Source organism: Oryctolagus cuniculus, chromosome 15 (genome assembly GCF_051225735.1).
Source record: "Oryctolagus cuniculus isolate XC-2025 breed Fujian yellow rabbit chromosome 15, ASM5122573v1, whole genome shotgun sequence".
NCBI lineage: Eukaryota > Metazoa > Chordata > Mammalia > Lagomorpha > Leporidae > Oryctolagus > Oryctolagus cuniculus.
This window is the reverse complement of record NC_142881.1, coordinates 37,045,007-37,058,462: the sequence shown is the minus strand read 5'-3', so window position 1 is coordinate 37,058,462 and position 13,456 is coordinate 37,045,007. Positions and strand designations below refer to the sequence as shown.

General features: G+C 40.2%; 1 protein-coding gene across 3 annotated transcripts in view; it reads left to right on the top strand.

The window, feature by feature from the left end:
• The window catches only part of CEP55 (centrosomal protein 55), a 28,129-nt gene extending 17,697 nt beyond the window's left edge, over window positions 1-10,432 (top strand). For 2 of the 3 annotated variants that reach the window (XM_002718513.6, XM_089314749.1), the window contains exons 5-9: window positions 3,295-3,445; window positions 4,819-5,132; window positions 6,111-6,182; window positions 6,832-6,957; window positions 9,282-10,432. In XM_002718513.6, coding sequence (XP_002718559.1) covers window positions 3,295-3,445; window positions 4,819-5,132; window positions 6,111-6,182; window positions 6,832-6,957; window positions 9,282-9,482 — 864 coding nt within the window. In that variant the 3' untranslated portion in view covers window positions 9,483-10,432. The remainder of the gene's footprint in view (window positions 1-3,294; window positions 3,446-4,818; window positions 5,133-6,110; window positions 6,183-6,831; window positions 6,958-9,281) is intronic. The other variant, XM_008270214.5, reaches the window with a different exon arrangement.
• Window positions 10,433-13,456: the final 3,024 nt, after the last annotated feature.

Here is a 13,456-nt window from a genome sequence, read left to right as displayed (position 1 = left end):
GGCGATGCTAGTCTCATAGAAAGAGTTTGGGAGGAGTCCCTTCCTTTCAGTTGTTTTTAATAGGTTGAGAAGAATTGGAATTAGGTCTTTAAATGTCTTGTAGAATTCAGCAGTGAAGCCCTCTGGTCCTGGGCTTTTTCTTTGTTGGGAGGGTCTTTATTACGCATTCAGTCTCCACCTTGATTATTGATCTGTTTAGGTTTTCTGTGTCTTCATGATTCAGTTTTGTAGATTTGTATGTGTCCAGTAATTTATCCATTTCTTCTAGATTTTCTAATTTGTGGCATATAGTTGTTTGTAGTAATTCCTGATGATTCCTTTTATTTCTTTGGTATCTTTTGTTATATTTCCTTTTTAATTTTCTGATTTTATTGAGTTGGATCTTCTCCCTCTTTTTTTTTTTTGTTAGTTGGGTCAGTGGTGTATCAGTTCTGTTTATTTATTCAAGTCACCAGATCTTCATCTCACTTATCTTTTTTTAAAAAGATTTATTTATTTATTCGAAAGGCAGAGTTACAGAGAGACAGAGGCAGAGGCAGAGAGAGAGAGAGAGAGGTCTTCATGCACTGGTTCATTGCAGATGGCTGCAATGGCCAGAGCTGGGCTGATCTGAAGCCAGGAGCCAGGAGCTTCTTCTAGGTCTACCACATAGGTGCAGGGGCCTAAGGACTTGAGACACCTTCCACTGCTTTCCCAGGCTATAGCAGAGAACTGGATCAGATGTGAAGCAGCTGGGACTTGAACCAGTGCCCATATGGGATTCTGGCACTGCAGGCAGTGGTTTTCCCCACTATGCCACAGTGCCGGCCCCCACTGATCTTTTATAGTGGGGTTTTGTTTGTTTGTTTCAGTTTTGTTTATTTCTTGTCTAATTTTAATTTGTTTCTTTCTTCACACTCATTTTGGGTTTGGTTTGTTGTTGTTTTACTGTGTCCTTGAGATGCACTGTTAGATCATTTATTTGATGCCAGCACTAATTGCTGTAAACTTCTCTCTTAACACTGCTTTTGCTGTATCCTGTATGTTTTAATATGTTGTATTGTCATTTTCATTCATTTCTGAGAATATTTTTATTTCTTTTTTGATTTCTCCCATGAACCACTGTTCATTCAGGAATGGGTTGTTCAGTCTCCCTGTGTTTGCATATTTTCTGGAGTTTCTTAAGTTGTAAATTTCATTCCATTATGGTCAGAAAAGATACATGATTTCAGCTTTTATGTATTTGCTGAGACTTGCTTTATGCCCTAACATATGGTCTATCCTAGAGAAAGTTCTGTGCACTGATGAAAAGAAAGTGTATTTTTCAACCGTGGGATGAAATGTTCTGTACAGATCAGTTAGGTCCAATTGGTCCATAGTGTAGATTAGCCCTGTTGTTTGTTGATTTTTTTGTCTAGTTGATGTGTCCATTGAATAAAGTTGGGTGTTGATATCCCCCATTAGTATTGTATTGTAGTCTATTTCTCCTTTTAGATCCATTAACTTTTTTTTTTTTTTTTTGAACAGCCAGGGTCCCTAGCATTGGATGTGTATACATTCACTATAGTCACATCTTCCTGTTGAATTGATCCTTTAATCATTACGTAGTACCCTTCTTTGTCTCTTTTAAGATTTTTTGTGTTAAAGTCTATTTTATCTGCTATTAAGATGGGTACATCTGATCATTTTTGCTTTCTGTTAGCATGAAATCTCTTTTTACATCCTTTCATTTTGAATCTGCATGTATCTGATGTGACATAAGTGAGTTGTGTTTCTTGTAGGCAACAAATAGATGGGTCTGTTTAAATCCATTCGGGCCAGTCTGTATCTTTTAATTGGAGAATTTAGGCCATTTGCAGTCAAGATTATTATTGATAAGTAAGGATTTGGTCCTACCATTTTTCCATAAATATTCCTATTGTTTGCTTTGGATTTCTTTTGTACATTTTTAGGAGATTTTCTGCCTTCACATTCTTTCATAATAATGACTATTCTCTGTTTTTGTGTGTAGTACATCATTAAGGGTCATTTGTAAAGCTGGACAAGTGATGACAAATTCTTTCAATTTCTGTTTGTTTTAGAAGTTCTTTATTTCATCTTATAAATGAGAGCTTTGCAGTATTTGCAGTATTCTAGGTTGACAGTTTAAGAAAGGCACACAAAATGTACATAGTTGTATAGAGAGCAAGGCAGCCATGGAGGAGACAGGAGGCCAGGCTGTTACTCTGAGGGACAGGAAGAGACAGATTATGAAGGATTTTAATATCAGCCTAAGGGAGTATAGCTTTAGTTCTAGCAAGTAGTATGATGCTTTCAAAAATTGTTAGTTACTATTGTAATTAAAACAGTTTGGCACTTTGAGTGATCGAAGAAGAGGTTAAATTAGAGATAGCTATTTTCCCCCAAAATATAGCATGGTCATTGTGTTAATTAACCAAAGTTTGTGGTGGTGGCCTGCATCTCCTCTCACTCTGTCAGTGGGGAAATTACCCTCCTGCTGAAGATTTATGTTGCTGAGCAAAAGGTAAATGGATGCATTTTTCTTCTTTTTTCTCTTAACTCAAATCAGGGCTTACCAAGGTTAACAGCAAAGCACCGCTGAAGTATGCATTCCTCTGGGGTAGGTGGGCCATCGCATGGGCATCAGGTTGGGAGCTCAGTCCAAAGCAGTCTGGCCATTGTGAAGGGGGTAGGGCCAGGCTGCATATGATCGTATATGCCTTTTTTGGGACCCTTTTTCTGTAACATTTTATGTGCATGTGACATCAAGTTTAGATGTGCATGCCCTCATCACACAGTCATTGATATTTATTTTCCCTACCTCTCAGGAACATGAAACAAGAGGGGAACCAGCCCATCCTCATGGACTGAATGCCTACATTGGAAAAGAGAGAAGAGTTAAAATTTCTTGCATATTGGCAGTATATAGGGATGTCTGGTCTTCACCACATCCCCCACCCCCCTGCCAGCAGTAGTAGATCAGCTGTCTTCTCCACTAGCTGTTAACTTTCAGTAGCAAAACTGTCACCATCCTTGGCAAAATGGAAGGGTGGGAAGAGAGGGGAAGAATGGTGTAAAGTCGCTGGGGATGACAGGGCTGCTTTGACAGACTCCTTCCTGCTTTACCTTTAGTTAAATTTCCAACGATGAAGTAGTTAAAAACAAAAAGACTTGGAGGGTGTGTGGATTTTTCATAGTTGACAATATCATTAGTCATTTGATGAAAGATAAAAGACTGTTGCTTGGATTCCTTTGTCTGTTTTAACATTCTTGTTTTTTATTTTTCTGTTGTTTTTCTTTCATCTTCACTATAAGGCTTTGGAGAAAAATCAGCAGTGGCTTGTATATGATCAGCAGCGCGAGGTCTATGTCAAAGGACTTTTAGCAAAGATCTTTGAATTGGAAAAGAAAACGGAAACAGCTGCTCATTCACTCCCACAGCAGACAAAAAAGACTGAATCAGAAGGTACTGACTGCTATAAAAATGTTCTTTTGAGCTTGACATTTTCCAAAAGGAGTGATTCATCAGATTTAGACTTTTAATAGATATGTGTTAGGAAGTAAAATAAGAGCGAGGCTTCCAGCTCTGAAGTAAGAGACACCATCTTTGCAAGTTTATTTTGTTTCCTGGCGGTTTCAGTGGAGAGGAGAGCACAGACCCAGGGTAAAGGGTCTTCTTCAACAGCCGTGATGTCACAGCACAATTGCACCACCTGTGCACGTCCTGCCCCTCCTTCACAGTCCTTCACTGTTACTGCCCCGCAGCCGGCCTCGTTACCAACTGTCTTTCTACTTTGTCTCCCTTCAGCAATCACTCCTATGAACCCCTGGAGGAAGAATACTTTTATAGATGATACTTAATAGTTTGGACCTCACCATAGAATTCAGATCAATTTTCTTATTCGTGCTGCTGTCTTTTTGCCAAATGCTTTGCAGTTTCTCTAACACTGATCTCAGTTGAATTTCACAACCACCCTGGAAGATAGGGCAGGAAGGGTCATTATTCTTATTTTATTCACTTGATGAGCTAGAAGGGGAAAAAACTATGCAAAGCACTTCTTAAATGACTGATGATTCAGGCACCAAAACCTTGAGTTATATAAGGAGAATGCTGAAGAAAAGGGAGCAGAACTTGGCATCTTGGAACTTCCCATTGGCATATTTAAAATGAAACTAATGCTGAAAACAAAATAGGCAATATCTAGGGATAAATCAAAGCTTTTTGGACATTAGCAGCACAAACTTATTACTGTAGTACCTTTATATGTTTGGTACACATAAAAGTAGGGTTTCAGTTCTTGAGTAAGTCTAATGTTTTTCTTTGATATACCGTTCACTAGTTCTCTCCCTTCCAGCCCACCTCCTCCCTGCTTTCTCCCTCACTGTGTTTTTATCAAAGTCAAGTAAGCATTTGTTAAAATCGAATAATAATAGTACAGAGGACCTTAACTCACCTTAGCCATTTCAATCCCTGTTTCCTGTCTTTGTCAGAACAGCAGCTCTTAACATTTCTACTTATTAATTTTGATTATCATTTCTGTGTCTATAATCATGAGCTATATCCCTTCTTGTTGATTTTTCTTCTTTAGACACTAAAAACTTCCCCTCCCCACAGAACGGTTATATGACAGTTTTTAGTTCTTCTATTTGTTACTTTTGTCACTTTGTATAATATTCCCAAACTTCTGTTTCTTCCTCTATCATCTGTCCCCTTGACTTCATTTTGTCACTTGAGGAGATAATATAATCTCATTTATAGAAACATGTTTGATATTTAACTTCCTCAAGAATATTAGCCATTGTATAAAGTTAATTATGCCACAATGTTGTTTGTCACAGGTTATCTTCAAGAGGAGAAGCAAAAATATTATAACCATCTCTTAGCAAATGCAAGAAAAGATCTTGAAGTTGAACGACAAACCATAACTCAGTTGAGTTTAGAGCTTAGTGAATTTCGAAGAAAATATGAAGAAACTCAAAAAGAAGTTCAAGAATTAAATCAGCTGTTGTGTACACAAAGAAAGGCAGATGTCCAACATCTGGAAGACGATAGACATAAAACAGAGAAAATACAAAGACTCAAGGAAGAGAATGACATTGCAAGGGAAAAACTTGAAGAAGAGAAGAAGAGATCTGAAGAACTTTTATCTCAGGTAAACTTAACTAGTAAGCTTTTCCATGATTAATAATTCTAGGTTTTTCCTTGAGCACTTACTAAGTGTTAGGGACTATTTTAACAACTAGGAATCTAATGAGGAACAAAATAAGTTCCTGTCCCCTCATGGGAGTTTATATTCTAGATTGGAAATAGAACATAAGCAAATAACCAAAAAATAAGTAAACTAAAGAAAGTAAAACAGAGTGATAAAGCAAAGAAAAGGGGACCAGTGGAGGCCTCTCTGAGGAAATTGTACTTGACCAAAGACGTGTTAACAAGAATACAGGTGCGTGATGCACACCTGGTCTCTAGTTTGGGATGCGTAACCTTGGCAAATCACTCTGTTTCTCTGACTCATAGGTTATTCACTTGTCAAATGAATAACAGTTCTGCTTGCCTCATAGGGCTTTTGTGAGGGTCAGTTGAGAGAATGTATTAGTGCTTTATAAATTAAACAAGGTGAATGTTAGTAATCACTACAATCATAATGGTAATTCTTAAAATCCTCCCTAAGCTGAGCATGGGGAGGAGGAGTAGATTGTCTAATATTTGCTCTTGGTCTTTACTACCTTCATCTGTGTACAGATATGAGCAGGAACATTTGGGAGGGACGTAGCAGAAATTATTAACTTTGCTCTGACTCTGCAATTAAGTAGGGAAGGCACTGCCAGCTTTGTTGTCCCACTCAGAACGGTTACTGGATATCAGAACCACTGGCAAGGGGTGTGGCCACTGCAGAGTTCAGTGTTGCTTTTCAGCTGCCAGTCTGTGTCTCAAAAAGCTCTTGGCCTGATGGTTCTGCCCAGCTGCTTGTGTAGATAGCCACCAAATGACCAGTGGGAAGGACTCACCCCCGATTACCGGTGTTGTCCTGCTTGCATTTGTGAGGTTTGTGATGTCAGCTTCTCACACATCTCAGGTCCATTGGTTAAAGGTCAGATATGACAGCATTGGCTCTCTTTACGTCCTACAGGTCCAGTTCCTTTATACATCTCTGCTAAAACAGCAAGAGGAACAAACACGGGTAGCTCTGCTGGAACAACAGGTATCCACTGGGGTTGCTTCTAAATTCAGTTTGTCCTGTTAGGAAATGGAATTCCTCCTTGTGTGTACACTATACTGTGGAAAACCATTAAAATGCTGTGAAAATGTTTAAAGTCTTTACCGAGTCTCATTTAGAGAGACTGTGCTAGCCATATATTGCTGTTACTGAACTTAGCAAAACCAGCTTCTTGGAGGTTGTGATGACAATTTGCTTGACAGGTAAATCTTGGCTAGTGGCTATAATTCCTGCTGTGGCCAAACAGGATCTCTTAATAGTGCTACCTTACAGCTTCAAGTAGCACTCAGAGAGATGACATTTCTTCTCGGGATGCAGGGCCAAGAGTCTTAGTATATTTATATTCCAAACTGGAGAACAGTCACCTCTCTGCCTTGTCCCTCCCTTGTTCTCCCTCATCAATAAGGAAATGAGGAGGCATAATTCTGACCAGCAAGTACCTCAGATATTAGCTTTGCTCCTTGGATAAACCAAATCCTCAGCCATAAGCATCCACATTTATCAGCATCCCACTGTGCTCAGTTGAATTCTTGACATGATTACAAGTATTCTTGTGCTAATTGAAAAATAACAAATATTCAAGATCACTGACAGTATATGCTAGTTGTGATTGTCATATCCTGGGCATTTTCAGATGCAGGCATGTACTCTAGACTTTGAAAATGAAAAACTTGATCGTCAAAATATGCAGCATCAGTTGCATGTAATTCTTAAGGAGCTCCGAAAAGCAAGAAATCAAATAACACAGTTGGAATCCTTGGTGAGTCTTCAGTGGCTGAGCTACGGTCTTTCTTCTTTTTCTTTCTTTCTTTCTGCCATCTTTCTATTTATCATTTCTTTGTATTCATCACATCATTGCCCAGTCTAGAAGGATGCAACTTAAACGACAGCTGCTTTATCTCACATCAGCAACCAGAGCCCTTGTCACATTTGACGCAGCTGCCCTGCAGGCGTCAAGTCAGAGCACCTGGAGGAAGCATGTTGGTTCCTCCTGATAACAAGTACATTACTGGTCTTGAGGTCATCCCCAGACACCCCAGGTGCTGCTGTACCTGCAAGCGGGAGCAGTCATAGAATTCTGAACTGCAATTGTGTTTTTCTACTAAGCGAGAGAAAATGTTGTTTTTAAGGGTAATAGACTGTTTCTGTTAAAATGCTATTTAGTTATATTATCAACTAAGCATATTTCATGAACTATCTTGAATATATAATCTTTTGAAACATAAACCTCTACATAACATTGTTCCTCTGAGGAAAAGACATTTTTTCCCCATTGACATATTTTCTTCTTACTGATAACTTTCTGGACGGATGCTTTAAAGGTTTGTGTGTGCGTCTGTCACATTAGTCCATGTTTCATATGTCATCCTGCCACCACAGAATAATTGGAAATGGTGAGATGTTACAAAAGTAATTCCTTAGTTATTGGAATTGGAGAAAAAAGCAATTGTTAAAAAATCATTTGGGGGTGGGTGTTGTGACATAGCAGGCTAAGCTACCACTTGGGACATCCAGTCCCATATGGGAGTGCTGGTTCAAGTCCTGGCTTCTCCACTTCTAGTCTGGTTCCCTGCTAATGAACACCCTGGGAAGTGGGTGATGGCTCAAATACTTAAGTCCTTGTCACTCACCTGGGAAGTTCCTACCTCCTGGCTTCAGCCTGGTCCAGCCCTGATGTTGCAGGCATTTGGGGATGAACCAGCAAATGGAAGATCTCTCTGCCTTTCAAATAAATAAACAAGTAAATAAATAAATGCTAAAAAAAAAATCATTTGTAACTCCTATATGAATTAAACAAAACATGTTTTTGTTCCATTTTTAGTATGTCATTGATTTTGACAGTTTATATTATTTGAAATTAAAATTTATAATTCCTTTCTGTCAATGACTATGTTGTTCAGAGTCTTGTATTTCAGAAAGAAAGTAAAATACTCATAACTTTTTGTTCCTGCTACCCAGTGTTTTCATAATGTGCTGTAAAGTACTCAGTTCTTCATTAAAAAAAAAAAAGCATGAGAAAACAAACTCTCAAAGGTATGATACAGTTCTTAGTCATTTCTCTGTGAAACCTGTTTGATCTGCTAAGATTCTTTACTGCTCTTTTTTCTAAAAAAATATTTATTTTCCTATTTCAAAGGCAGAGTGACATAGAGAGATCTTCCATTCTCTGGTTCACTCCCCAAATGGTTGCAACAGCCACGGCTGGGCCAGGCCGAAATCAGGAATCTGGAATTCCATCCGGTCTCCTACATGGGCACTGAGGCCCAAGCACTCTGGCTGTCCTCTGCTGCTTTCCTATGCACATTAGCAGGAAGCTGGATCAGAAGCAGAACAGCTGGGGCTCAGACTGACATTCCTGTATGGGATGGGAGTGTCACAAGTAGCGGTTTAACAGGCTGTGCCTCAACACTGGCCCCTGCTTACTGCTCTTAATGTTATATCCTTCATTATTACTTAAGTTGTTCCTGTTTTACAAAACCAGCAAATTTAGTCAGCCCCATTCACAGCCCCTCCTCTGCATTAGCTATGAGCATCTTAACAAAACCTATCCCTAAGAGCACCCAACTCTAGTACTTGCTGGCTATGTTGGGTAATTACAGTAATTCATAATCACCTCACATATTGCCAATGAAATACAGCTTGAGCATCCCTAAACTGAAAATCTTAAATCTTAAAAGTTCAAAATTTGAAACTTTTTGGGCCCTGACATGACAAATAGAAAATTCTATACCATGAAAATATTTTATACACAAAATTATGAACTATATAGTGTAACATTAGCTTCAGGCTGTGTGTAGATGTGTATGAAACAAATGAATTTCATATTTAGACTTTGGTCCCGTCCCCATGATATCTTATTATGCATATGCAAATATTATAAACTCTGAAAAAAAATCTAAAATTCAAAAACACTGATTGTAAGCTTTTCAAGTAAGGGATGTTCAGCCTATACTGCTGAGTAGAGATTCAAAAGAAAATCTGTTTGCAGAGTTGAAGCAACTGCCGTATCTATGGAACAGTTAGAAATTGCTGAACACGTGGCCTTGCATACAAATGGTGTTCATTTTACAATTTATTTTCCAGAAGCAGCTCCATGAGATTGCCTTCACAGAGCCATTAGTTGCTTTCCAAGGAGAGACTGAAAATAGAGTAAAAGTTGCCTCACCCAAGAGTCCAACTGCTGCGCTCAACGAGAGCCTGGTAGAGTGTCCCAAGTGCAATGTTCAGTATCCGGCCACAGAGCACCGCGACCTGCTTGTTCATGTTGAGTACTGTTCAAAGTAGCAAAATAATGCTTCTCTGTGCCAGAAATACAAAATGTTGTACCTGATGTTGGCTTAAGGACACTTGGAATTACGTATTTCGCCTCTTGTATGAGAAACTGCCTGTCTACCTTTGGCATACTGGCGTTCGAGTGAATCATTGTGGGTTTTTTCTTTTGGCTGCTTTGCTTTTTCCTGGCAGTGATACCTCCCTGAAGTGGTTCCTCTTCGGGCCGTGATGACAGAATGTGAGTAGTGTGTCCTAAGACTTCTGATGTTTTGCACTGTTAAAGTACTTGATGAAGAAAAACTTAGTTCAGCTTATTGCTTGTGGCTTAAATCTGTTGCACCAGAAGGAAAATATTTTATGTTTTGTGCGTCTTAAAGAGTCAAAGCTAATTAACCCAGGATCTTACTGTGTTAGCATTTTTAATCCAAGCACTTAGTAGTAAATCTACAATTCTGATTTTGGTGTCCACTGTTAAAAGGAAGTGATACTGTTTTCATTTTGTTTTCCTTACAGTTATAGAACGGTTATTAGAAAAGATGGAAATTTCCTTGGTCTTTGTTGCTGCTTGCTGTTGAAAGTGTAAACCCAGCTGTGTTCTAAGACAAAGAAGATACTGTTTAGGAATGCTCTTAAGTAGCCACACACAATATTTTCTCACGTGTTACCTCGCTGTAACTTTAGCTTGAATTTCATTAGGACAGGTTGGTTAGCTAAAATTGTTAAAATGAGTTTTAACAAAGCCATCTAGCCTTTTCATTTGATTTTTGCAGGTATTTTATTTATTATCATTTTGGCACTCTTAAAGCTGGGCGGTGTAATTACCAGATATTTATCTGAATAGATATTTTTATACATGCTTGTGTAAACCAAAATTTTTTTATTCCTTCAGGTTTTCTAACATGCTTAACACTGAGCTACTGTTAGCAATATAAAGAAGAAAAGAATAAAATTATTTAATAAGTTTTGTTATGTCTAATGTATATTTTATATGCGTCTAGGGGACCTAAGCTTTAGTGTTGGGGTTTTCAGGTCAGCAGACAGTGTAGAGCAGGTACGGATGCACCCAAGCGGCCACTTGGTGAAGGAGGCAGAGGAGCAGGTGCTCCTTCGTCAGTAAGTATGAGTCTGAGTTACTTGCTAAAAGGGCAAAACCATGAGCATAATAAACATAATAAATTATAGCATTTTTTTAAACTCTAGAAATTGTACAGATCTTTTTATAGAAACAAAATGTTGCCTTTACTGTTATTAATCCCAGGCTAATGATGTCTTCAGCAACTGTTGAACAAAAGATACAGAAAGGCCATTCAACCAGGTAGTTCTTATTCTGCCCCATGATGTGTTAAGCCACAAATACAGGCCTATGAGCCAGGTATTACCTCTAGGGTACAGATCAGGTGCCCAGTTGTTCAGTGTAGGTGGTGCAGTCAGAAGCAAAGCCCAGGCTTTGCCTCTGTGCCTCTGTGGATCAGGGGATGTGATCGCTAGGGAACTAGCCAGAACATGAGTGATAATGGAAGTTCCAGCCTAACAACCCCTGAAATTTGGTTCCCAAAGTTATAGGGTGATCTCCTATTGTTAGACGATCCTGTGTTTCACTGGAGGAGTATAGTTCATTGCTTTTCCTGCCTACTTCAAGCACCACCCTCTGGGCACCAATGTAAAAAATGTACCTTGGGAAAATATTTAAAAAATGGGTATTTTACTCCTATGGTGCTCCCCCAACGACTAGGGGTTTTGATATATTTCCAACTAATAGATGATTTAGAACAGGAGGAGTTCTTTCCTAACTCTCATTACTGAAGCAAGGATGAATAGCATCTCCAAGAGGTGAACATCTTTAGGGTTCGCATCATTCAGGATGAATTCTTTTTTTTTTTTTTTTGGACAGGCAGAGTTAGACAATGAGAGAGAGACAGAGAGAAAGATCTTCCTTCCTTTGGTTCACCCCTCAAATGGCCACCATGGCCGGCGCGCTGTGCCGATCTGAAGCCAGGAGCCGGGTGCTTCCTCGTGGTCTAACATGCGGGTGCAGGGCCCAAGGACCTGGGCCATCCTCCACTGCACTCCCGGGCCACAGCAGAGAGCTGGACTGGAAGAGGGGCAACCGGGACAGAATCGGCGCCCCTACTGGGACTAGAACCCGGTGTGCCGGCGCCGCAGGCGGAGGATTAGCCAAGTGAGCCACGGCGCCTGCCCAGGATGAATTCTTTACTTAACTGTCTAACTTTGTTACGACAGAGAACCACCTACTTAGGGCATGATGGGGGCCAGAAAGTGTGCTAAATGCTCAGTCTGCTTATGCTTATTAGCTCTTCAGTATAGCTCTGTGAAATAAATGCTAGTCCCAGCACCATTTTCATATGCAAAAACTAAGACTTAAAGATGCAGCAGTTTGCCCACGGTTACCACTAATAAATGATGAAGAAAGGAAATAAATGCAGCTCAGTGTATCCCAACAGAGATCATCCTGTCTCCTTCAGTCCACTGACCGGTCCCGTCCTCATCACTTGTTGGGGCTGCGTGTCAGGATCATCCCTCCCTGCTGCTCGACTTTTCTTTCTACTTTCCCTACAGTGAAATGGAGGAACAATGTCTTTCACAAAGGTATATGTCTTTGTAGTCAATCAAATAAAGATGGAGGCTTACTTCAATCACTAGCACTGAAAGTTTTCACAGTCTCCTCCTCCCAGATTCAGTCTGTCTGTTGCCATCAGTTACTGTTGCATGTTTTTGAAATTCACAAAGGTGGAATTTTATTTTGTGTTTTGGCTTTCTTGATGCAATAGTATCCTGAGCCTTCCATGTTATAGTATCAGTAATTTGCTCTTTTATATTGCTAAATAATGCTCATTGCATAAATACACCATAATATGGTTTTCCATTTTTTTTGTGTGAGTGAATGGGTATTTGTGTTATTTCTTGCACAAGTATCTTTGTGAGGTGTTTTCATTTCCATTAGGGAAATACTTAGGAGGGGAATTGCTGGGGTCATAAGGTAGGTGATATCTTGTGAAAATGATCAAATGCTTTCCTTAGACCAAAGAAATACATTCTGTGTATACCTCTACAGAGGAAAAAGCATGCAATGCTCAATAACTTCACAACAACCTTGTTATGAATATAGCAATGTGTTCCACACCACTCTTCTCTCAGCGTCTTTCCTTGTAGGTGAGAAACTTCTGGCCTAAGGGGGCAACTCCATAGTCCTCAGCGGCGGGCAGTGTTCACATACATCCAGCAGTTCTCTGCTCCTTTAGATTATCCCAGAGGACATTTTAGTGATGGGAACTACCTTTTAAGTACCCTAGGGCAGAGTAGGTAGTGGGAAGGAGTGAGGCAGGCCCGTGGTGATGGCGGAGGCTGGAAGTACACACTTCCACCCAAAGGGGGCGCAGCTACTCAGCTCCAGCCAGTGACCCAGGACAGTGTGAGTCAGTGTGAGTGATTTTACAGGTTTTCCAAGAGAAGTTTAGAATTTTAAATATGAAATGTCTCCCTTTGTAAATGTCAGAATCATTAAATTTTAACACTGGGCCGGAACACTGCCTGCTTGCGACCTTTGATTGAAGCATGTGAGTGGGGCACAAGAAGGAAGAGTGACTTGCTCAGTCTGAGATGATGAGGAGAACAAGGGAGGCTCACGATCCTTGGCTGCTGTCTTAAGACCGAGGCTCCCCAAGTCCAGTTCAGTTAAGCGGATGCTGCCTGAGTGACAACACGGCCCTCCCTGATCTTTCCCGTCCACCTGCCTCCTGGCTGTGTTTGTGGTTATGCCTCTCAGGGAGCTGGCTGGCTGCCAGCATTTCCTGGCTGCTGTGTTCCTTGAATCCAATGAATGAGGGAACATCAGGGCTGGAAGGGAACGGTAAGGTCATCTACTGCAGTGACTTCTGTCGCTCCCCGTCTTCGTGGAGGAACGACACAGGACCCTGCGCTGTTCTTTCGTCTGCTCAGCCCTCCCCGGGTTTGCTGCTGGTTCTTCC